At 38.0% G+C, this 25,058-nt stretch overlaps 1 protein-coding gene across 6 annotated transcripts in view; it reads right to left on the reverse strand.

The window, feature by feature from the left end:
* The window catches only part of NCKAP5 (NCK associated protein 5), a 1,127,143-nt gene that overhangs the window by 989,291 nt on the left and 112,794 nt on the right, over positions 1–25,058 (reverse strand). For all 6 annotated transcript variants that reach the window (XM_079135590.1, XM_079135586.1, XM_079135591.1 and 3 more), the window contains exon 2: positions 10,490–10,619. In XM_079135590.1, coding sequence (XP_078991716.1) covers positions 10,490–10,558 — 69 coding nt within the window. In that variant the 5' untranslated portion in view covers positions 10,559–10,619. The remainder of the gene's footprint in view (positions 1–10,489; positions 10,620–25,058) is intronic.

The following is a 25,058-nucleotide window of genomic DNA, read 5'->3' on the forward strand; positions in this document are numbered from 1 at the left end:
TTCCAAATAGCTCCTGATTAAACCGAAGGGATTTCAAATTGCTCCCTCTCTTGCCCAGAAGGCTAGCTAGAATTTCACCCATTGAGGAGAGGATGACAGAACTAGTCTCATTCCAGTCTATCTAGTTGGTGCCTGTAAGGACTTGCTCTCATCACTGTACCCACCCATGCTGGACTCCTGCCAGCCCGCATGGTTACTCCAGACATGGCAGGCCCCTGACAATACCCTTTCCTTGCAAAATGTCCAACAGTCCCTGAGCCCACTTCTCTGCTGGCTCTGACAGATGGATCCCAGAATTTACCAGACAAAACAATTTAATTTCCCTCAACACATCCATGTGCATGAGATCTGTCAATGAATTAACTGTATTAGGAAACCTACCAAGCTGAAGACTACTGCTTAAAACTAAGACCCAAAGAGGTGCCGAAAGACAGAAGTCAGGCAAACCTCAGAGACATCTTTAGAAATGGACAATTATGATCCATTAAGCCTGGTTAGGGAACTGAATTTATGAGTTAGAAACATCTGGAATTGCCTGGAATCTAAAGGAACCAGAAGAAACCACTGTTTGTGCTTATAGAGAGCATCTCAGACAAATGGAATTCCATGTTAGAAGAGAATTGTGAAATCAGCACATAAAAGGGACAGAACCAAGGCTGTGCATCTGGTGCTAAGTGAAATAGTTCTAATACAATGGCTCCTGGACTTGCTCTTGAAATATTAATTGAAATTAGGATGGAGATGAGGGCAATGAAAATGACAGGAGAAAGATCATAAATACCGTCTCGGCTGAGCCAATGTAGAGCAACATGAAGTAACGAAAAATGCTGCCTCACTCATGGCCATGACCTCTGTGGATGTTTAATAAATATTAATTGATAATAATCAACTACAGTCCAGGGTGGTAAATTTTTGCACTGATGGTTAGGCTGCAGAAATACAGCTCATGTATATACAGTTGGTACAACTCACACTGATGAATGAATAGGGGGAAAGGAAATCAAAATGATTTAGCTGTGTGATGTCTTGTGCCTTGTTGCAGGATGTATGGGTAAGAGAATGCTAACAGAAGAGTGGAGAGGGGTGGCTGGGGGGACAAAAGCAAAGCTGAGATGATAACTCAGGATTACAGTGGAGCTTGCTTAGGGTCTTGGCAATTTCTCAAGTATAAGCCAGGCACCTGGCTTTCTCAATAAATTTTTGCTACAGGGAACTTGGGTACATCATAGATTAAATTTGGACTAATATTCTAAAGGGAGATATGACAGTCCTCCTCCTTGGGGTAAGCCCTCCCTGTCAATACTGCCAGAAGGGAAACTTACTCTTTCTAAATCCTCTCCATTTGTTTGTTTGTTTGTTTGTTTGTACCACTGTATCCTCCCGATATTAGTATAATTCATGTATATGCGACTAGATTTTTTTAAAGCTTTGTAAAGCAGAAATCATGCTTTGCATTTCTTAGCACTCATTTCATAGAGTTTCTAACCCTGTAGGTGCTCAATTCCTGTTCTGATTGATGAGAAACTCGAGGAAGGAAAACAGGCACATAGAAAGAACACCCAGAAGCCTATTAGTTTGAAGACCAGCTTCTAAGAAGATCGATGAAAGCTCTACCTTGTGTTACGGACAAAGCACTAGAGAGTCTGCCACGGAAACAATCCTGGACTGCCAAAAGATGATGCAGAAAACTCAGTTGCCATGGAAACTCATATGATCTGATGATTCCCATTATTGAAAGATGATGAGACACCAAGAGAATGACAAGCAGATCTCAGAAGCCTAAGAAAGCATGGAACATGCCAAGTAAATATCTCTGCTCATTGTACTTATTTGTACTATAGAAGCAACATCATTTCCTCATCTGTCAATAACATAGCATTTGCAAATGGCTTTCAAAATGTATCCAGTTCTTAGTTTGGCTTACTGATCTCCCCAAGGGTGATCAGACACCCCAAGGTTGCACAGAACCACATCTGATGCTGGCAGACAACACACATTGCTTCGGCTGAGTGGAGGTGACAGAGGCTGGGGCTACCAGAGTTCCTGCTCCATAACCCCAGCAAAAAATGTGAATCAGTGGGTAGGTTCAAAGGGTGGGTGCTATAGGAAACACTAAAGACAGGTGAAGCCACCAAATCATTCATGGGTCACAGATATTCTTGAGAATCTGAAAATAGCTGTAGACTGGCTCCCCAGAAAAATGCACAAACGCACTTAGCATGAAATCTAATAGAAAATATCCTAGAGAACTCAAAGTACTGGGAGTCTTTTAATAAATTTCTCTTATCAAGCACCCTGGGACTCAAGGTGGTCAAGGACTTTATATTAAGAGTCTCTTATGTAAAACCCAAAGCATTATACATACACTAGAATCATCTTTGGGCAAGACTGAAAAGCAATGCAACATCTCCACTCTCCAACCTTCACCAACAGCACTCAATGCCTCTCCATGTAGGTCCCCCTTATCCCAAGTCCAGGATTCCCTGCTGAGAGGTACTTAGCTCATGAAAAACTTCTCACTGGTAAGTTCATTCACTCGTTCATTTCACTGAACATTTTCTATGTGTCAGACATTATGGACATAAATATGACATGGCCCGTGTCTTTGTAAAGGTTACAGATAAGTTAAGTGATTTGTCTCCAAGGTTCATGTGGCCAGATCTGGAGACAGTTTGAGTTCTCAAAACTAAAGGGGGAATATGACTGGTATCAAACAGATAGAGACTAGGTTTCCTGCTACACATTCTACAGTGCAAGGACAACCTCATGACAAAGAATTTTAGGTCCAAAATGTCAAAAGTATCTAAGTTTAAGAAACTCTGCATGTGACCATGGGATAAGCACAATGTCAAAGACCAGCTCAGAAAAGGACATTTTCATGAGAACTTTGGAATTTGTGGTTATTGTGTCAGTCTGTCTTATTATCAATGATGAGAAGAAGGAGAGAAGGAAGAAAGAGTTATTCAGAGTGAGTATAAACCACAGTGAAGGAAGATCCTCCTTTGGGAAACATCAGAGGAGACAGCACAAATTACAAGTGGTGGGCACACAATAGTTTATGGGAAATTCTGTTAGTTCTCCACCTACCTCCATCAGTCAGCTGCCCAGCCTAAAGAATATGCAGTCATTTGACAGAATCATCACTCAAGATAGAAACCCTGCTGCATCCTAGAGACAGTTATATATTGAAGTGCCCATCACTTTCCAGCTTCTCCTCACACTGCTCCCAATCTTGTCCATAATTCCACCTCATATGTGTACATATCACACTCAGTCCTTACCAGGTAAACATATTTTTCTATAGTTGGAGTTGTATCAAAGACCTGATTATTCAGACAATTCACTAGATCAGAAAGCCTGCCTACCTCCATGTATGAACACTCACATTTCTTTTCCTTCTAACTCTTATCCCTTAACTACCCATGTTTAACAATTGTTTTGCTGAAATCAAGCTTGGCCCCTTTATCAGCAGGCACAGGTTTAGCAGATGTGCTAATAGACATGGAAAATCTCTGAACCCTGTTGTGGCAGCTGGGGTTCTTTAAAGTTGGGAAGTACCATGGAGGAGCTCATGCAGAATATAATCAACAGGTAGTCAGATCCAAGGTGAATTCCTATCACTCACCAGTTCAATGGCCTTAAGAAGTTGAGTAACTTGCTAAACTACAGATTTCTTATCAGTAAAATAGGAAGTTCCTACTTTAAAGGGCTGTTGTGATATTTTTTTTAACTTGCCAAGCAAAGCATTAAGGAAAGTGTCTGTCACATATTAATCCTTAACAAATAAGTTTCAGATACTATTATTGAGGGAGTGAGGCCATTACGATCTAGACTCAATGCATGATTCATCAACTGGACATGCAGAACTTTCTGCTAAAGTGGCTTTGACATTAGACACCATCAGCCCCCTACTGCATACATGTCCTATGTCTTCTGTTTGGACCTCTTGTTCTTCTGTCCTTCATCTTGTCTTCCACTTAGACTGCCCTTAGCACCAGTTTTGCTGCAAATCTCCAACCTCCCTCTCAGCACTGTCTTTCTTGGGTTCTGATCCCCCCTAATCATTGAGAGCTTCTTCAAGACTCCAAGCAACTAGCTCTTATGGATAGTACCCTCTTGGCCCAGTCTCTCCAAAACTTCTCCTAGATCATCTGAACCCACATCCATCCACATCACCCAGAGATTCTGCACTGCTGAGGGGCAGGTAGGTAGGGCACGTCTTCAGCATTTTGGGGACCCACCAGAAGGTTACTAGCCCAGGCCAAAGCTGATTATTCTCCACCTGTTGCTTTTTCCTGAAAATGTCCTCAGCCATCACCATACCTTTCAACACCTGGCTCCAGGTCATGGTCAATGTCTTCTTAGCAGATCTAGGAGACAACTGAGAAAATAGTTCCACTAGGGGCATGAAGCAATTGGGCGAATAAAAATCTCCCACTAATTTCTTCTCTGAACCTCTTCCACTCAATGCTTATTTGGGAAATCTCAAAGTAATCTCCATGTCAGAGAAGAAAGGTCAGGCTTCCTAAGGACAAGCTGGCATTTTCCAAATGGCAGAGGCACTGAGTGAACAGTAGTTTTTATATTCTTTCATCAGTAGAAGTGGTCAAGGGAATTCCAACTGGAGTAGGTAGAAACTTTCAATAGAAGTCAGGTGTTTTGAGCCCTATACAGCATCCCCACAGTGAGGGGAAGTCCTATGAGGCACCTTGAGAGTTAAGAAATATTCAATCATGCCTGAAAGCATTGAAAAATGGAGATTTTTGTTTTTAGTACAGTTATGTATCACATAATAATATTTTGATCAGTGATGGACTGCATATGCCACCATAATCCCCTAGGATTTTAATGGAACTGAAAAATTCTTATCACCTAGTGACATCAGAACCATTCTAATGTCACAGTGCAACACAATACTCATATGTGTACAGTGATATTTGTGTGAACAAACCTACTATGCTGCCAATCATATTTTTAAAAGAATAGTACATAAAATTATTTATAGCACATAATACTTGAAAGCAATTATTAATGACTATTATGGTTTTTGTATTTACTACTCCATATTTTTATCCTTATTTTAGAGTGCACTTCTTCTAATAAAACATAAACCAGTATTTTGTGTTAGGTCAGTAGCCACCTCATACATGTCATGTTTACTGCATTTTTTTGATTATATCAAGTGGTCATGTCTGAAAATGAACCTATATCATCTAGGTTGGTGTAGGTACTCTATGAGGTTCACACAATGATGAAACCACCCAACAGATCACCAGAACCTACCCACATCATTAAGTGACAAGTACTATAATTAGACCCCCTGGTTGCAGTGAGCAACACTAACAACATCACTATTTTGCATTTAGAAAGTCTCAGTGAATTTGAACATACTCTGTCAATATTCTCTAATATTTTGAATATACTTTACAAAATATTTTCCTGGACCCCTGCTTCTTGCCACTTGGGCATCTGTTCTGTTTCATACTAGCCTGGCTCTACTCTTCTGCCTGTTTCAGCAGATTGTATACACTGATGGTGAACACAGGACAGGACAGGTGAACCCAGACTTTCAAATATTTAATTTTTCTTATGCATGCATATATCCTTTAAAATACAGTCAGTTTCCTGTTCTTATAAATAAAACTTTACTGGAACACTGCCATACCCATTTGCTCGGGTACTGTTGGTGGTGGTTTCTCTGCCCAAAGAAGCATTGGGTAGTTGCAGCAATTCGTCTGGCCTGCAAAACCCGAAGTATTTACTCTCTGGACCTTTATAGTAAGAGTTTTCTAATCCCTTCTTTAGAATTATTTTTAGTCCTTACACAGGGGAGGAAATAACTGCAGATAAAGCAGTACAGATTTAAATTTGATATTTGGAAGAAGTTTTCCCTGAGAGAAAAAAAAAAAAAGTAATGACAGGGGTTGTTACCAGAGGTATAGGACAATGTCCTTGGGTTTCCTCTTCCTTCCTTACTCTTCCAGTCTTCAATAACTAAATTCTTTCCATTACTTCAATGCATGACTCTAACACCAGCTCCTCCCTGGGTCTTCCCCACATCCTCCCAGAGTAATCTCAGCTCCTGTTCCTATAGTGCCACACTGTTTATCTCCATGTTGTGTTATTTTACTTTTCTTGCTTATTAGGTCAACTTCCATGGATAACTATGAGCACTTGCTGTATTAGCCAGAGGTGGCATGCTCAAATCATTTAAAGCAAGGAAAGATTTACTAAATATTGTCAGGGCTATGGAAGGTCAACAGGAAATGGACTGGCAACATCCAAAAGCCATTCCCATGAAGAAGCCTGAAAAGGCCTGGGGACAGAGAAGGTGACAGAACATAGAGAGCTGTGGTTGTAACTGTAACTGAAGTGTGAAAAAGGGTTGCCCAACCAAAGCTACAACCTGAGATAGAGGAGACCGGCCACTGCAACCCATGAGGAGGCAGGGAGAGAGCAGGAGAAAAAACACTTCCACCTCTGATCTCCTGCTAGATTCTCCCCTGGACACACACTCTACCAAGATGCCAGAAGCAAGTGAACCTTCCACCTAGGGCCATGAGGTGCACAGTTGGATAGAGAAGGATGAAGAATAACAGATTGAAAAGGAGAAATGAAAATTCTCCAGCATGTTCCCATGGCAGGCTTTCAATGATGCTGCTGGACCCACTTAGTTATGGATGCAATGGAAGGGTCTGATAACTGCAATGATTTGGATGCAAATGGTTAAGAGGCCAAAGGATGAAATGTAGGATTTTCATAAATCTATTTCTGCCCCATGCATCTATCAAAACTATCCTGTTCTCAGAGGTGAGGATCTGGTACAGTTCATGTGTCCCTTCAGTGGAGTAGGAAAGAAAGAATGTACCAAGAGGGAATTCACTGGAGGAACTGTTACTCTCATCTGTGCCTAAAAGCAAAAAGTACTGTTCCCCAAATTAAAGGAGAATGTTTGCTATTGAAATGTGAACTGGAAAAAAAATCATTCACTCCTCAGTCTTCCCATCAGTTAAATGCTATCCCAGCTATAAGTGTCAAATAGCTATACATGCAGCTGGGAATGCATTTTGCAAATAAAAAAGCACAGTGTGAATTGCTGACTTGTTCTGATCAAAAAGCATTCTGAGGAGGGTTGAAGAGTTTTGAGTCAAGAAGAAACTTCAATTTCTGGGGTGACTTCTATTGTTATCAGAGAGAAGATCCTGTTGGCCATGAATATGCAATTATTTGATTCATGCCAGCTGGTGAAGGAAACCTGTCATCACTTGCCTTTCTGGGCTTCACCCCCCAACGCTGGAACATATTTTGCATTTCAGTTCTGCTTACCTGTCACTTTCTCGTTAAAAAGGGTAATTTTTAAAGTAAAAAAAATCATCAACCTCAAAGAATGTATTCAGTGCTACCAGGGCACACACATATGTGAGTGCATGCACTCTAACACACACAAACACACAAAAACACTCTCAAACCCTCAAACTTCGCCCATCCAATTCTGAAATTGTGACTAAGAACCACAAACTCAATTCCCTCAGTAGGAGCTTTTTACAATATCTGGACTATAAGTTGTTGTTGTTTTTTTTTTTTAAATTCTGTAGTTCCTACAACCTAAAAATTTAAAAGCTGTTGCAAGGGAATTATAATTTCTAACTCAACACTTCATGATTTGCTTATGTAAAGTAAAAAGTGTAATGAACTTAATAGTACCTTATTCTTGGAGGACATTATGAGGAATTTTCTCCTGCAAAATATGCAAGTGAAAATTACCTCTGGGCCTCCTAACTCTCAAAAATATGGGTCATAATGATTATAGCAGTAGAATTTCAAGATTTAAAAATTTAATATGCTTCTCTTTCTTCTAGTGAGTTTCCCAAAAGGACATCTCCTCTTCCTGGGATAATATGTAATAAATGATAAAGAACTAAAGTGACAGGTGGAGATAGACACACTCTTGGAATAATTCTAATTACATGACTTCAGGAGAAGCAGTTAACCTCTCTGGGCCCTACACTATTTCTTCTGCAAGGTGAAGAACTGGTTAACTCATTCCTACTTTAGCATTCTATGATTCCAAAAAGAGAATGGAATAGAATAAAATAATAAAAATTTAAAATAATGCCTTGGGATAATGCCAGGTTCTTTTTTATGTTTGTTTTTTTCAGAAGTGTAATCTAGAATCATCCCTGCCTGCTTCTTGACTAATGTCTGCGTGGTTTCAGCATGGAGCATGTTTGAATCCTTTAAAGGTCAGTCATCTTTTACCTCATCCCCATCTGTCTCTTCCTGACAGTTACAACAGAGCTCTTTAAAGCAGTTTCAATGGATCCCCTTCCCAAAGAATCAACACAAACACAATCCTTTGCTCTCATTATCCCAGCAGTAGGATCATAAATAAAGGAGAGAACATAATACAAAATTTGTAGTCACTTGGTCAAAGTGGTATCCTGTTCAACAGTATGTAAGCACCCTCACATGCATAGTCACAGGATGTACCCAATCTGGATGTGCAGATGTAGCAATCTACTTCTAGAAGACAAGGAAGATAATTCACTCATGCAAAAACTCTCCTAAGCATGATAGAAGGAGATATAATAAAATTAAGATTCTCAGGTGGCACCAAACCACAAATTCTCATTTTCACAGTGTTCTATGCCAATCTATTCACACAGCCCATCACTAGTCTCCAGGTAGAGCCACGTGACAATAGGAAAGCAAGCTTGATTTTGAGATTTTAGTTCATACTAATAAGGTAGCAGGGTTGCTTACACCCATATGCAAGCTGTCTCTAGGAAAATTTGCAATACATGCAAAAGTTCCACGTTTCCTTTTCCTCTGACTTGCAGGCATCCAATATCACCACGGTCACCTAACTTCCCTTGTTCTGCCTTGTCCCACCCAGCCCAGCCTTCCCTGCATTCTGTATTCTACATCCTTTTATTTGCTAATTCCCTCAACAAAATTCTGCTCATCTGGATGACATTTGGAAATGATCCAAAGCATTTTATTAATGAGAGCTACTATGAATTATTGAAAGACAACAGCTTAGTACGTTTGTTTTGCCTTTATAGGGCATTTGCATAGGAGTTGAGACCCAAGGCAAAAATTGGTGGCTTTGGGGACCAACCAACAAGGATATTTCTAGGTTGAGGGAATCATTTCTGAGATGCTCATATCATACCATATGGCTGTCTTTGTCCCTGCCTAAGCCCAAGACAAACCATACTGACATGTTGTTCTACAAAGGAGAGGCTGAGAAATGATCCTTTTATCTCAAGTTTTCCCAGAAGTTGAAAAGGAATAGATGCAAACATATACTCCATATTTGTACCACTTTCTACCTGGAGATAGCAAGACCTAGGAGACGGGATGAGGTCACATTCAACATGGAGGAGAACTTAAAACACTACCAAAGTCCTTGGCCTCTACTGGTACATTAGGTATACTGGTCAAAGTACAACACACATAGTCATAGAAGTTGATTCCGAATAACAGGAGAACTTGCCACACCACATACATGCACAACTTAATGCAGGTCCTTTACTCAATTCCCAGGAATCTACATCCATGAACATTTTGTGAAGGGAAGTGTCCACTCTTATGGGGTAAAGAAGTAATCTATACACAACAGAGTGAGATAAATGGCCTCAAAGTTTAAAGGTACAACTGACAAATCAATTCAAATATTTTATTGGACACCTTCTGTCCACTAGGATTGAGGCCAGGTTCTATGAGCACACAAAATGCACAAAGAGCATTCCCACCAAACATGCAAAAGGAGGAACCAGACTAAACTTCTGCTTTAGTAGTTAAGTGAAAGAGAAAGAAGTGGCTGGCTTGATTTCATTTCTTGCTCTATTTACATGCCTCATAGAATTCAAGATGTGACCCACACTTTAGCCTGGAACCTGTGAAAAAGTGATCAAGCTTCCAAAATCAGTGACTTAGTCTGTTTCTTGCGCTTATTAGATTCTCAAAGCTGAAAGCAAATCCAGTCAGGTTGTTAAGAATGATGTTCATCAGCACTAAAATTCTTAGAAAGCTTATGGACAAATGAACTAATTTATATATCTAAGAAGATCTCTGACACTTTCTTGACTCTTCAGTATTGAAGTTTGTATTGAATTCTTATTCAACATAGGCCCAAAGTTAAGATAAATGGGTGATGGAGCAGCTATATATAGGCTTGGCATTTGGCACAGTGGTACAGTAGTGTTTTTGTATAAGCTAAAATCTATTTCAGCTGGAATTAATGTAATTATACATAACATTGACAGACTATGACATTTGCCTATTAAGACACTACACAAACATTCCAATAATTTGCTGGCTTTTGAGTTCATAAAATAAAAATGAAACAAAATCCCAAGAGATGTTGCTAATGGGGTAACTGGAATAGAGGTTTCAAAAGCATGGGGTTCAGGAAATAACAGTCAAAGAATAATGTACTTTAAGCCAAAACATATAGAGTGGTAAATGAATATTTAGTACTTACCACAAGACTGCTATCCAGGGACAGCCTTTTTCCAAAGTCCCTTTTTTCAAGTTGTCTCTTTCCCTCCATGGGTCAAGTTATTTATTTTCCTTTGTGATTTATAAGAATCCCCCGTCTGTTTCCAGGGTCACTGCAAAAAGTGAACATGTGTTTTACTATCCAAGCGCTCAGTGTTTAGCTCCTTGTTTTTCAGCTTTCCAACCAGAAACAAGTGTTGAAGCCAAAAACATACCCAGGCCCAAGAAATAAATATAGAACTGGGGTCTCTCAGTTCAGAACATCTCTCTGGGTTACAAATGTTAGAGTTGTCTTTTTGGAGGCCCCTGTGTTTTTACAGGTTTTGCTAATGGAGTTGGGGAATGGGTTTGCAGGTCGAATCAGCAGACTGTGGAAAAAAGCAAACAGTCCGTTTCATGCCACACTTGCTCCACACTCGTCCTCTATCAGCCAGAATCGTTCTGTTACTGTGCACATAGATGCTGTCTGCAAATTCCATGAGCTCAAACTGACAAAACCATACTCTATAACCAAGAATTATTGAGCCCAAGGCCCAATGAGGATTGAAATGTGAACAGTATTGTCAATATTTAATTTAAAAATATGTCACTTAAAAATATTTGAGGAACATTATAAGATACATTCCTTTTGGGACAGATTGATTCAGAATGAATGGTGGATGATGTCATTATTGTCCATGAGTATTTATGAAACAACCATTGCATTGTAACATATAGTTTATCCGTGCACTCCACCGAGATTGCTTGTTCTAGAATGATGAAGTATTCTGCTTAATAAAGATCTGCCATGAGTATTAAGTGCTAGCTTCCAAATTCAACAAGATGTAAAAAATTTGAGATAAAATATATGCGTTTAAAACTAGAATTTCTTAGGCACTAGCCAACTGACCATAGACAAGTCATTTAACCTGTCTGAAACTCATTTTTCTGAACTGTTTAAACAGAACTATGGCAATCAAATGATACCTGTGAAATAACTGAAAGGTAACATATTATAGCTTACTTATACATTACAATTACACGCAGGTGACATTTACAGTAAGTATTGACTGACATTAAAAAACAGTGTCCAGATGATTCAGAAACACGTGGGGATACAGATATCACTCATAATTCTCATAAACAAAGTCACGGTATGGCTGACACAGAAGCATTTAATAAAATGCTGTATTAATCAATTTTTATAAAACTAAAAATAAATATGTTCTACCACTCTCAATTGCTCCATGTCTGACAGGGATCAAACAGCCACACACAGAGAAAGAGGGATATGACAGTTGTGCCCACGACAGCGTATGCACACAGCACAGTCCCTCACAGGAAGCTGATGGTCTCACTTCTCAGTTGCTCCCTCCTCCATCTTCATCACTGCAGCTCTCCCTTTCAGGAATACTAATTTTATGCCATCACTGGTCCATTCAGAAACTCCCAGGAGTTCTCTCAGGACTCAGGAGAAAATTCAAAAACTTTCCTCATCATTTTCAAGTTCTACTTCCTGCCAATGAGTTTTTTTAGTCCCCAAACACACTAGGAACGTTCGTGAGAGCTTGCTTTTGATCACGATTCTCACCTAATTCTCCCCTAATCCTCCCCTTACTCCAGTGTCTGGCTCAGGTTCCATCTCCCTCCCAGATCACGCCATTTGGTAACGATTCCCTTTCTCTCCCACTTTTCATAGGAGTCCTTAGAGATTTTGCCTTATTAATCATCTTGGTCACCTAGGTTAGTTCTTTAAATACATTAAGTTCTTAATATATGCTTGTTGGCAGGACCTACTAGTTGGAGATAAGCAAACGAAGCCCAAGCATTATTTTTCAGGAAAAAGAGGTTCTGTACTGTTACTATAGTCAACAGTGTTAGTCAACAAAAATTTGTTTTGGAGACCTGACTTCCCTACTTTACATGGCAGCCCTACATTTTGTCTCAGTGACTGTGTTCTCTGGTATCCCCAAACATTACATCCTTTTGAGGATGTAATGATGCATTCAATCAGATGAATGGACAGACTATACAGCCTGCTGTATTTCCCACTCTATCAAGAACATACTCTCTTGAGTCTTAATCCTGAAGAGCAAAGGGGTTTGATCAATCAAAAATCCTTTGGCCTTTGACACATACATAGAGTGCCTACTGTATGGAATACCCAGTCCCTCGATGTTGGTGACATGGCCAGGTGTAAGAAAGACTAGGGCCCTGCCTTCAATTGAACTTATATCCTAGTAGTGGCATTCAGAAAATAAATAAGCAAACAAATAAGACAGGATCATTTTCTTAGGAATGAAAAAGATGAGAAGAGAATGTGTGAGAACACTGCTGATTTGTAAGAAATTCCAGCTGTTGGATTTTATGCTGCATCATAAATGAGGGTGACATGAAGGTGTCATTTGGGGAAATGGGAATCCTTTCCACAACACTGTGATGTATAAAAGAGATGAGTTCCATCAGGTGGTATAGCAGAATGTCAAGAACATGGGCTGGGAAACTTTTGGGGTAGAAGAGTTAGGGTAGAAGCCAGTCATGTAAGAGATGGGTATTATTCCAGGCAGAGGGACCAAGGAAAGGAGCTGGAAAAGAGCTTTGCATGCTCTGGAAGAGAGGATCACTTTACTAGGAATGAGAAAAGCTACTACGAGGAGAATGTGTTTGAACAGTGCTGAAGTATAGACAGCAGCCTCTGGTTCCTATTCTCAGCATAAAGGTCAATCTTAGGGTTTGAATCCCTTGTTTACTCTTAACTAGCTGATGCCATTAAATACATTATTTAACATTTAATCCTCAATTGATTCAGCTTCTTCAGAGTAGGGTTGTTGTGATGATAAATGGACATTTCATGTAAAGAGTTTTGCTAGTGAGTGACACATAGGTAAGATTTAAATATTATACATATTGATCATCTTTTCTGATAAATATAATTAAACATATTAGGAGAGCTCTAGATTTTAGTTCTGTCAGAAACTGATGGGGATGTCACTTTTGGAAATGAGGATTCTTTTGACAGTTCTCAAATAGCCTAGTCTTCCTATATAGAAAGCTGACATAACTGCTTGATGTGATTGATATCTCTTCACACTTCATGGTGACAATAATCTAGATAGAAATAATACTCACATTATTTAGTAACCATATTGCATGGTCATTGATAAATCATAAAGGTGTATTCTGATCAGGATTGACCACAGTAACAAACAGTATGGCCACAGCAGTGAGTCCTGGCCAGTTGTCAGCCCAGGTGTATGCACTCTCTTCTTAAGTTACCCTATAGGGCAATCACAGAAAGGACCAAAGTAGTTATCCAAATGAATCAAACCAAGGTTACCTAAAAGAATTAAAGTGATATCCAGGATATGGTAATATGAAGAGGACAGTGGTCAACAAAGGAAAAGTCACAAGGCTGATTCTTATACTCTATCTCTTGCACTGTTGGGAAGAGAAATTTATTTTGTCCTAGTTCTGGAAGCTGGAAGTCCGCGATCAAGGTTCTGCATTCCCTTAGATGATGTAAAGCCAAGTGCAGAGCAACATGGCACATATTCAATGAGCATTTACTGTTCACATGCATAATGAATGGGCAAATGTTTGCAGCGGTCCTTGTGAACAGATGAAGAGCAGGATTGCAATATAAAGTTGCTAAAGTGAAGAAACACTGCACACACTTGCAAGACTGAAGTTATTTGTTTCTTTAGCCACACCCAGTCTCAGAAAAAGATTCTATAATGATTTTAAGATATCAGAAACCTAAAAATTACTCTTTATGATTTGCCTAAACTTACAAATTGCCATTACCCAGTATTGCTCATGTCTTTTCTGTGTCTTCTTATATCTCTGGTTGTAAAAGAATATTTATACGACTCAGGGTGATGGGATAGAAGCTCCTCCCTCCCTCCATGAGAAGGAAAAATGGTCAGGTAGTTGGAGGAAGGCAGGAAATTAAGCCTCCTTTTATTGACTGACGGATACTGATACTGATCTTCCCTTCCAAGCCACCAGGCATCTCTGGTTGATAACACTAGTTCTTAGATTTCTATAGAAATCTGAAGAAATTTAAGCTGTTCTTTATTAATAAACTGTTTTGAAAAAAGAGTTTCCTCACAGAGAGTGATAGCCTTTCAATCTAGATAGATTTTTAATATATCCAAAACTGTCACTAATTTTTATTTTCTGGTAGACTTTGTAAATAGACTGTATAATCTTTAACAGACACTAACCAAACAGCACCTTTAACTAAAGTCTCAAAAGCACATTTCCTCACATGCAGTCACACACACTTAGACACACATGCGCACACTCAAATACATACACTCAGATACACTCACACTCCAAAACACATGTATATACACATTCACTCAGATACACATGCACATACACATTGAGATACGCACATACACACTCAGATACACACACACACACACACACACACATTCACTGAGATACACACTTACATACTTTCTGAGTGCTCTTTTCTCCACCTCAGTTTTACCTCTCTGATTCCCTCACTCCCAGTCTCTACTTCAACTTATTAATAGTGGTGCTAGAAGAAACAGCAAAATGGTAGAGCCAAAGGACTCTGGCTCAGGCATTAGAACATTTTGGTTTCCAAATTTCCCTGTAAATTTGAGCAGATCCTAACTTCTGTGACTTAACATTTCATATGCCTTGTGCACCAAGTTACTATAAGATTCCAGCAAGACAATTTGTACAAAGTCCTTCCAGGTCTAGATTCAAGATGTCTTTCAGTCAGCTTCATTAACCAACAAACAATGCAAAATACTATTGCTAATAGCCTCACAAATGTTCAGAAAATGGAGTTTGTGTCAATTTCATTGGCACCTTCCCCCATAGCACCCATCACACCAGAACACATGTGGTAAGCACTCAAAGTATAACTGCAGAACAGAACACACTGTCTTAGTCTGTATTCTATTGCTACAACAGAAGACCCAAGATAAAGCAACACAAAGAAAAGAGGGTTAGTTAGCTCATGATTCTGGAGACTAAAAGTTCAAAGTCAGGAAGCTGCTCCTGACTTATCTGTTCCTGGTAAGGACTTAGTTTTTCTGTCACTCATGATGAAAAGCAGAAAGACAAGAGGCATATATATGCCTAGGGAGAAGAAGAAAGGGGGGCAGATGCCTTCTAACAGCCCTCTCTCACAAGAACTACATGCATCCCTTCAGGAGAGCAGAGCTCCTCTACCCAAACACTCTCTCAATATTGCTATGCTAGCAATTCAATTTATTTATTTATTGATAGATCTTTAACATTTATGTATTGACAGATAATAATTATACATTTTTTATGGCACAGTGTGATGTTTCAGTACATTTATAACTGTGTACTGGTCAAATGAGGATACTTAGATATCCATCACTTCAAATATTAATTATTTTTTTTGTGAAGAGAACGTTCAATATCCTCCCTTCTACCTATTTTGAATTGAATGATATAATGTTGATAACCATAATCACCGTCTGAGTCATAGAACATCAGAACCTTTCTCTGATATCTGACTGTGTCTTTGAACCCATTAACCAGTCTCACCCTGACCTCCCTTCTCCCTCCCCTCACTGGCCTATAGAGATCTGGCCTGTGGGGGTAGGGGAAAAACCATATCCAAATCATAACACAAGGGCAAATCAAAGAGCAGTAAGCTTCCTGTCCTGGATAAGGTGGCTCAGTGGATCTTCATCCCAGCTACACCTCAGGATCACCTGGGGAGCATTTAAATGATACCAGTGCCTTGGGCCCTCTCTCAGATCTCTGAATCTCTAGGGACAAGGCACGCAAGTACAACAAGAGCAGCCAGCAGTGGCAACTGCCTTTCTTTACTTGCTGTACCCAACAATTAGTAATTTGCAAATCTGGACCCCCAAAAAAGGAAATGTTAGACACAAACACTTGGATAAACATGTTGCCCCCCTGCACATTCTCCCAGGCTCACTAATAGTCTTGATTAAACTATTCCTTCCTTTCATTCAGAAACTAAGGTTGACTAAAGGTAGAATTATCAAATCTAGATTTCAAAAGAATACACAAAGAACTAAAAGTGAGGTCATCATTTAGAGTTGCAGAAAAAGAACTTCATGAGACAATGGCTGGAATAAAACCATCAATAACATTATGCCTTATTTATTTATTTATTGGTACAAAGGTTTGAACTCAGGATGTAACTGAATTATTTCCCCAACCCTTTTTGTATTTAATTTGAGACAGGGTCTTGCTAAGTTGCTGAAGTTAGCTTCCAATTTGTGATCCTCTTGCCTCAGCCTCCCGAGTTGCTGGAATTATGGTCATGCCCCACCACACAGCAAAAAAAGTATACCTACTTTAAAATACTAGAGAAGATACTTTTTAAAAAAACCTGACAACTATAATCACTGAAAAGAATTCCTTTCATTTAAAATTCAGTAACATTTATTCAATATTTATTTTGTCCTAGGCTCCCTGATAGAAAGGAAGGAAGAAAGGGAGGAAAAGAAATGGAGGGAGGAAGGGAGAGAGGAAGAGAAAGAGGAATAGAGGGATAGAAGGAAAGGAAAGGAAAGGAAAGGAAAGGAAAGGAAAGGAAAGGAAAGGAAAGGAAAGGAAAGGAAAGGAAAGGAAAGGAAAGGAAAGGAAAGGAAAGGAAAGGGGGAGGGAGGGAGGGAGGGAGGGAGGAAGGAAGAAAAGGATTTTTTCTCAAATTTCAAGGAAGCCTAAGGGAAGGTGCTGGGAATGAAGCTGACTAAACTACCCTGTGTGCATGAATGAATGCGTAACAACAAATCATGTTTATATGCATATAACCAATATTTTTTTATTTCAAGGAAGCTTAAAAATCTAAGAGGGAGAGACAATTTATATATAGGTTAGTAAAATTAAATATAAAATAAAAATGTGAATGAATGAATGACTGAGTGTGAATGGCTTGAGAGGAAGATTGGCTTTCTGTTGGGGGGCTAGTCCTGGAAGACTTGCATTTACTTCATTCCTGTTGTTGCCAGGTGCTTGCCTGATACAAACTACTGCTGCATTTTTGCAGTGTATGAACCAAGAACTAAGAGACAGAATGGCAGGGCTTGGACCAGGAGAAGCATTTCAGCTCTGGCTGTTCTTAAGCCATCTGTTCTTTCCCTCCCAGTCTTCCTTTATAAAGACTTTCCCCGCCATTTATCCCCTCCTCTGCCTCTTCTTCATTCACTGCTTTATGAAAGTTTCTAATTCATTACATAAAATGTCTATATATTGCCCATGAACTTCAGGGGAAAATCAGAATAGAAATTAAATAGACACATAAATAAATTTTATAAATAAATAAAGTTTGTACATAACCCAAGTGGATTGGAAGAATATTTAGATAAGTGACTAGGGAAAAGAATTTTCACACTGTGTCATCTGCTAACGTTAATGAGTTAATTAAATTAGAAAAATTCCACTGCCAAAAGTGAAAACATCCAAATATGTGGGATGCTCAGGGGATTATGGACCATGCTACCAAATGCATTCTGTTCAAGCGTATTTTTTTTTTTTTTTTCTTTGAGCAGGCTGTAGAGAGCTACACTTAAAAAGCCATCCAATTTTAAGAGAGTATTTTCCATCTGGGGCCAGTTGGGTAGACAACGCTCTAAACTCTGCAAAGCCTGCTGAGAAACAACACAACTTGTTAAGGAAACAGCTTATGAAAAGCAATGCTTTCTGAAAATCCAGCGAAAGGTTTAACTGTGATGTCCCTATCTACTGCAGAATTCATTATTTTTCATTAAATGTCTTTGCACACAAGTGAGAAATGAAAACGATTCAGGAAATGGACTTAGTAAAATAAATTGGAAGCCAATACATTTTTGCTAAGGTTTCAGCTGGTAATTAGAATATTTCCAATTACCTAGCAGCTTTTGTCACTTGAAGAGGTTACTCACTTGTATAGTAACCTCCCTCCAGCTACCCCCCTACCCCAAATCATCTTGATGTGAAAAAAATGCTTAAAGCCAAGTAAATCAAGATTAAAGGATTAAACCTTAAAAACCCATTAATGTACTGAAACAATAGAAAGAATTTGAATAAACCATAAAATATAGAATATGGCATGAAAATGGACCAAGTAATAACAACTGTCAAAATGAAATGCATGAGAAATGTCTCAAAGATGTTTATCTTTTTCTATTCAGTGTTTAATTAAATTCAAAGTACTCTTCATTTTTTGAGAGGGAGGTGGGCTAACACCTCTTTTAAAAAAGCAAAATGGTCAATAATAACCCACTTAAATGATCACTGGAAAGAATTAAGTTTCTCAGACACATACGCAACTATATATGTATATACATATATACATAGATATATATGCATGTTCATTCTATGAATCCATTTACATAATACCTGTTTGCATACATGTAATTACTCCATGCATACACATACATACATGCACATACATATACAGTCGTTTCTTCATGTTATCATTTCTTTCCGGTAATAAGCAATAAAAATAAAAGTTTTTAATTATTTGGGCTCTTCCCCCAGTGTTGTTTGTTTCTTCTTACTCAGACTCAAAACTAAGGAGTTAGTCTACAGCTAGTTGGACAGACTAGTGCTTCTCAAATTCATGCACATAAACCACTAGTGGATCTCAGGAAAATGCAGATTCTCAGTTATTACATTTACAGCAAAGCCTGAGATTTTGCATTTCTAATAAACTTATGTTTTTGGTCTATGGATTGTATTTTGACAGCAAAGGACCTAAAACTTAGAATTTATGTATAAGAGTGTAATTCTAAGAATTTTCTCAAAACTCTGCCTATCTAGCCATGTATTATGATGACATAGTTCTTCACAGAATCTAAGATGATAGATTCGGTCTCCTAATATTGATTCCTGTGTTTACCTTTACTTGGGACACTTGGAAACCCAGAACCTAAGAGCTAAGTGGCTTCTTTCAGCCTCCTTTCACCTACCAACCAATACAGTTACTACCACAGAATAGATCCAACAAGTGGCTGTCCTGTCTCTAGGTGGCTCTTCCACCGACAGATGGCTCACACTGTCTCCCACAAGGGCCCATTTCACATTTGAGTGTCTCCAAGGGCTAGAAAGTTTCAATCTGTCTCTTGGATTTTTACCCACTGGACACAACTCTGTTTTCTGGAGCAAATGTAATATGCTTTCTCTCTCTCAGGCAAAATATGCCCAGTTTCATCAACATTTTCTCTTGTGAAGAAGTTTTCAAAATTCTTGCCTTCCTTATTACTGTCTCTGAAATGTCCAAGAACTTGACAAAAAATCCATGAGATGATAATGTCTTCTTCCCAATTAAAAACAGTTACACCATATTAAATATTTATTCACCTTGTAGAAGATAAAACAAAAACATACATAGCGTATAATGTGAAAATGATATACCTTCACTCTCCCTCTCACTTTTAGCAATTTTCTATTTGAGCACCCCTATAAATAAATATTGCTTTTTTTCCTTCTGTAATAGATGGGATCAACACCTATTGTTCAGTGATTGCATTTTTATCTCATATTTCAATACACGTGGGTCTCATTTTTTATAGCTTATTATTCAATAAAATGGATTATCAATAGATCTCTTATTAGTTTATATGTAGAAATACAGAATTTTGGGTGTTTTCTGATTCTAGGCAGTGTTTCCAAGAACATGTATATGTATCATTTGTGCCTACATGAACTTTTCTATAAAGCTTAGATTGCTAAGCGTGAAATTACAGTGTAAACATTAAAAATTTGATATAAATTTCCTAATCCTCTTCCAAAAAATTTTAAGAACATACACCACCGCTGCTGTTGTGAATCAACTGTTTTCCACATAGTCACCTTTGCTGAGTAGAATCAATCTTAAAGCTTTACCAAACTGGTGGTAAAAGAAAAAAAAGTCTTCAACCTTTTATATTACAAAACAAGATGATTAATGAAGTTGTGCATCTTATGTTGTTTTGGTTGTTTGAAGTTTGGAGACTGGATTACTTGCCCATTCTCCTTGTCTTTCTTCCTGTTTTTTATTACTTTGTAAAACAGCATAATACATTTGAATATTAATTCCTTATTAATAGATGCTACAAATATTTGTTTCCAAGTTATCTCTTGGTTCTTTGTCCATCATTGTACAGAACATTATAATTGATTGTAGTCAAATGCTTCAATCTTCTCCTTTACACTAAGTTAAAAGAACATTTTTCATTATGTACTTAACCTTTTTATGGTACCATCAGAATGTACCTCATATTATAAACATAAGTTTAACTTTACTTTAAACAGGATCTGAATTCATTAATTCTGTGATTGGAGGTTCCTCTCCCCCACTAATTTGAAAAGCCCCCAATCTTAACAAAACTTAATGCATCCTAATCCTTTTTCTTGGTTCTCTATTTTTTTTCATAATGTTGATCTATTTGACTATGCTTGTATTAATTATAACCTTTAGTAAATTTGGATATTGTATAGGTCAAACTTGCCTTGTTCTATTTGAAAAAAATTTGGCAATTTAGACACACTTTTGTTTTCCAGATGAACTCTAAGGATCAGATCATTATGATTTACAAGAAATACAATAGAGATTTTTAATTGGGTTGGATTGAATTTAAATTTACAGATTATTTAGGAGAGAATTTACATGATTATGTTCTAGAGTCTTCCTGCTCGGTGAAGTAAAATGTGCAGTAGGTTGTTGAATAGTTACATATTCCTCCATCCCAGGATGGCCCACCCCCTTTGAAATGTCTCTGCTCTTCCCAGGCATGGTGGTGCCCATTCCTCCAATTCCTTGAATCTGGAAGTGCTTCTGACCGTTTCACAACAGAACATGGCAGAAGTAATACAGCATTCTAAGGCGGGCCTTAGGAGACCGTGAAACTTCCATTCTCTCCCTCTCTCTCCACCCTGAGACTCCCATGCTGCACAAGTGTAGCCCACTGGAGGAAGAGAGTCCTTTGGAAGAGAGCTGAGATGTCCAAGGTGAGAGAACCCTGGATGTTCCAGTTCCATCTAAGCTTTTGCTGAACACAATGGGAGTGACTCCAAGTGAGGGCAACAGAAGAACCACACAGACTGCACAGAATCACAAGTAAAAGCAAATCATCATTATTTTAAGTAAACAAATATTTACAGTGGTTTGTTCAGCAGTGATCAATAATTTTAAAACATTGTCTCTTTAATTTGGGTTTTGTTCATGCCCTTCAGTAAAGTATTAAAATTTTCATTCAACCGCTTTTGGGCTACTGAACTAATTTAAATCCTAGGTATTAAGGTTTCTTATTGTTCTTGAAAATTATACACTTTTATTCCAATTTGCATTTTCTAATTAGTTATAGATAATTTAGGGTAAAAAAAAATGTATTGATGAATAAATGTGAACTTCCGTTTAGAGTTTAGCCATTTTCCTGAGCATTTTTTTTTTTTTTTTTTTTTTTTAGTGAAGCTGCTGGGTGAGGACAACACATAGGGCCAGAGAAAGTTAGCTGACTATTGCTTTAGGAGATATGGAGCTCAAGAGCTTTTAGTGGGGTGGGTCAGCTTCCTCCGCAGAATCACAGGCTTCTGGCTATGCAGGATGGCACTGGCCCTGTGGATAGCGGCCATGCACAGGTCCGGGCAGTAATGGTTCTTGAGAATCATGTGCCTGATGCTGCTGAGTGGTGGCCCATGCATTCTTATTGATGGTGGTCTGGACGTAGGAGGTGGCCGACTTTCACTGGCCAGATCTGCACTTCATGACCACCACAAGGCCTTTGCCATTGGCCACAGGCTCCATGCCCACCATCTTGCAGTTAATCAGCCTGTTGTAGGGAAGGAGTTGAGGGCCTTCAGGGTTTGGTGGCTAGGTGTTGCAGGTTTGCTTATTCCTTCCTGAACATTCTTGCTAGTTCTAAATAGACTTATCTGATTTTGTTGTAATTTTTAGATAGAAAATAGCAACACTTTTGGCCCTTCCTATACAAGTCTCATTCCTTTCTCTGGCCATAATGCACTGACTAGGAGAGCAGGCTGTCTATAGGAATTTTTGCTTCTTACTTCAGCAGCATCAGTTGTTTTCACTAGTGAGCAGGAATGGTCTGGTTTCTTTGTAGCTATCAATTACTATATTGAGGAAACTTCAATATATTCTTGGATCCCTATAGAGCTTTAAATAGGTCATTTTTAATTTAAAAAATAAGCATACCCATAGAAAATAAATAGTATATACCACGCACATTTAACAAAACTAATCTTTTGCTATATTTGTATTAATCATTCATTTCTTCTTCTCTTTTCTTTTAAATGAAATAAGGCATTCTCAATACATTTAAGCTCCATACCCATATCCTATTCTCCTCTCTCTATAGTAATGACAATATTCTGTCATAGGGAAGTATCCTTACTAGTCATAAATTATATCTTTACTATGTAAGTGTGTACCCAGGATAATGTTGCTTTATATATTTGTGTTTTAAATTCACATAGATGGCATCATGTTTTTTGTATTCATGTATGTATTGTGAGTTTTTTTCCACTTAACATAACTTCAAGTTATTTCCATTTAACATTTATGGCATCAAGATTTATCTTTGCTGATAAAAGAAATTCTAGTTCATCTTAAATATTTTAAGAATCCAATTAAGTGGATTTACAGCAGTTTACATAATTCTCAAACAATGGATAGTTTCATTTTTCTTTTCTGGTTTTTTTTTTTTTGGTCATTATATTACAAGCAGTGCTGTTCTGAACATTCCTATTTTTGCACACTTGTGAACAGAGTCAAAAGTTTGTCTTTCATATGGAGAAATCACTGGATCACAGGTTACCCACGTTTAATTCACCTTGTAGTATCAAACTGCTCTCCCAAATGGTTGTCCTATAGCAATTTTCACCTACACCACCAATATTAAAAGTCCCTGTTTCCCCCTGGTTTTTATGGTAAATAAATGCATGATTATTTTTGCAGTTGGATTATTAGCCTCTTGGGTGTTGGAGGCAGTCTCCTCTGACTTGGTTATTATATCCCTGACATATTTACTAGGGGCGCTTCCTATGAGGAGCTACATCTGAGAAGAAAACAGCAGCTGAGCCAGGCATTGGACTTTTTGAATCCTGTCAATGTTTCTCAAGCCTTTTTTTAATCACCCCCTTCAGAACATGGTGGATTTTTTTTCCTACCTGCTCTTCTCCCTTAAAATGTAATGCCACAGGTATATCTGTTTATGTACTATAGCCCTTTAGAGGAACACAAACTATAATGATATCTTGGGTTTGTTTGGTTTGTCCCAGGAGCCAATTTTCTTCTCCTCTGAGAATGTTCCTATCTATAGATACAAGATACTTTCAGATTTGCACATATCTTTTTTGAGGGAGGAATTCAATTTAATTTTTCTCTAAGAACAACCAGAGTATGGATCTTTTGACAAACAGAATATGGGATACTGACAAGAAGTTCTGAATTATTTCACTAGGGACACCCCCATTCAATGAAGTATCTTATGGGGAAAGAAAAGAAATATAGTCATGCATCACTTAACAACAGGGACACATTCTGAGAACTGTGTTATTAGGTCATGCCATCAATGTATGAACATCAGAGAGAGCCCATACACACACCTAGATGGTACAGGCGGATTACTTCACATGCCCTCAATGCAATCAAGAAATGTGGTAAACACAAGATAAATGAGGTTGCTGCTGGCTCTTATACCACACATACTATTTCATAGAAAACTTGTTAATAAGCAGGAGTATACTCTGAAATAACAACAAAAGTACAGTGTAGTAAGTATATAAACCAGTACCACAGTTGTTCACTATCATTATCAAGTATTATGTATTGTACATAATTATATATGCCATATTTTACCTGCAGTTTGCACATACACATCAACATATGAATGTTTATATAAGTTCTCCCAATTTTTTGAGATTAGCTTTTTTTGATTTTTTTTTTTTTCCATACTGGGGATGGAAGCCAGAGTCTTGCACATGCAAGACAGATGCTCTACACCTGAGCTACAACCCCAGTCCTAGAGATTAGCATTTTTAAAAAAGACATCGCAAGCAAAATATAATTCACCTCTGAGAATTATGCCATATACAGGCTACTCATTTGCAATCTTTGGCTATATACGCTCTCAAAAATCTCTTTTCTCCTCTAAAATTTGATAATTATTTTAAAAGACTGAATTAATGTGAAACTTCAAGAAGAGAAAATTGAAGTCTTAAATACTAACAAACAAAAGACCTAAGTATAGCAAAGTGTTGGTGGACACTAATTTAATATCCCATAATCTGAAAATGGAAGTGATTCCAAATTTCTTTTCAATGATAATTTTTCTCCTTTTATGTGAAATAAAAATGTAAAGCATCTATCAAAAGTTGGAGAAATAAGCTCTGAAAGCATATTTTACCCTTTACTATGAAAATAAAATATTACCTGGATTCCTGAATAATTTTTAGATACTCATATATATCATTACAACACAAAGATTAAAAACTCTTTCCTTGAAAAAAACTGTTCATGTATTTCTGTAATTTAATGGATGTTCTGTAAGGTATGTGAGTAAATGCTTCTGTAATCTCTTAGTTGTCTATATTTTTCTTCC

Source organism: Sciurus vulgaris (assembly GCF_902686455.1).
Source record: "Sciurus vulgaris genome assembly, chromosome: 3".
Taxonomy (NCBI): Eukaryota; Metazoa; Chordata; class Mammalia; order Rodentia; family Sciuridae; genus Sciurus; species Sciurus vulgaris.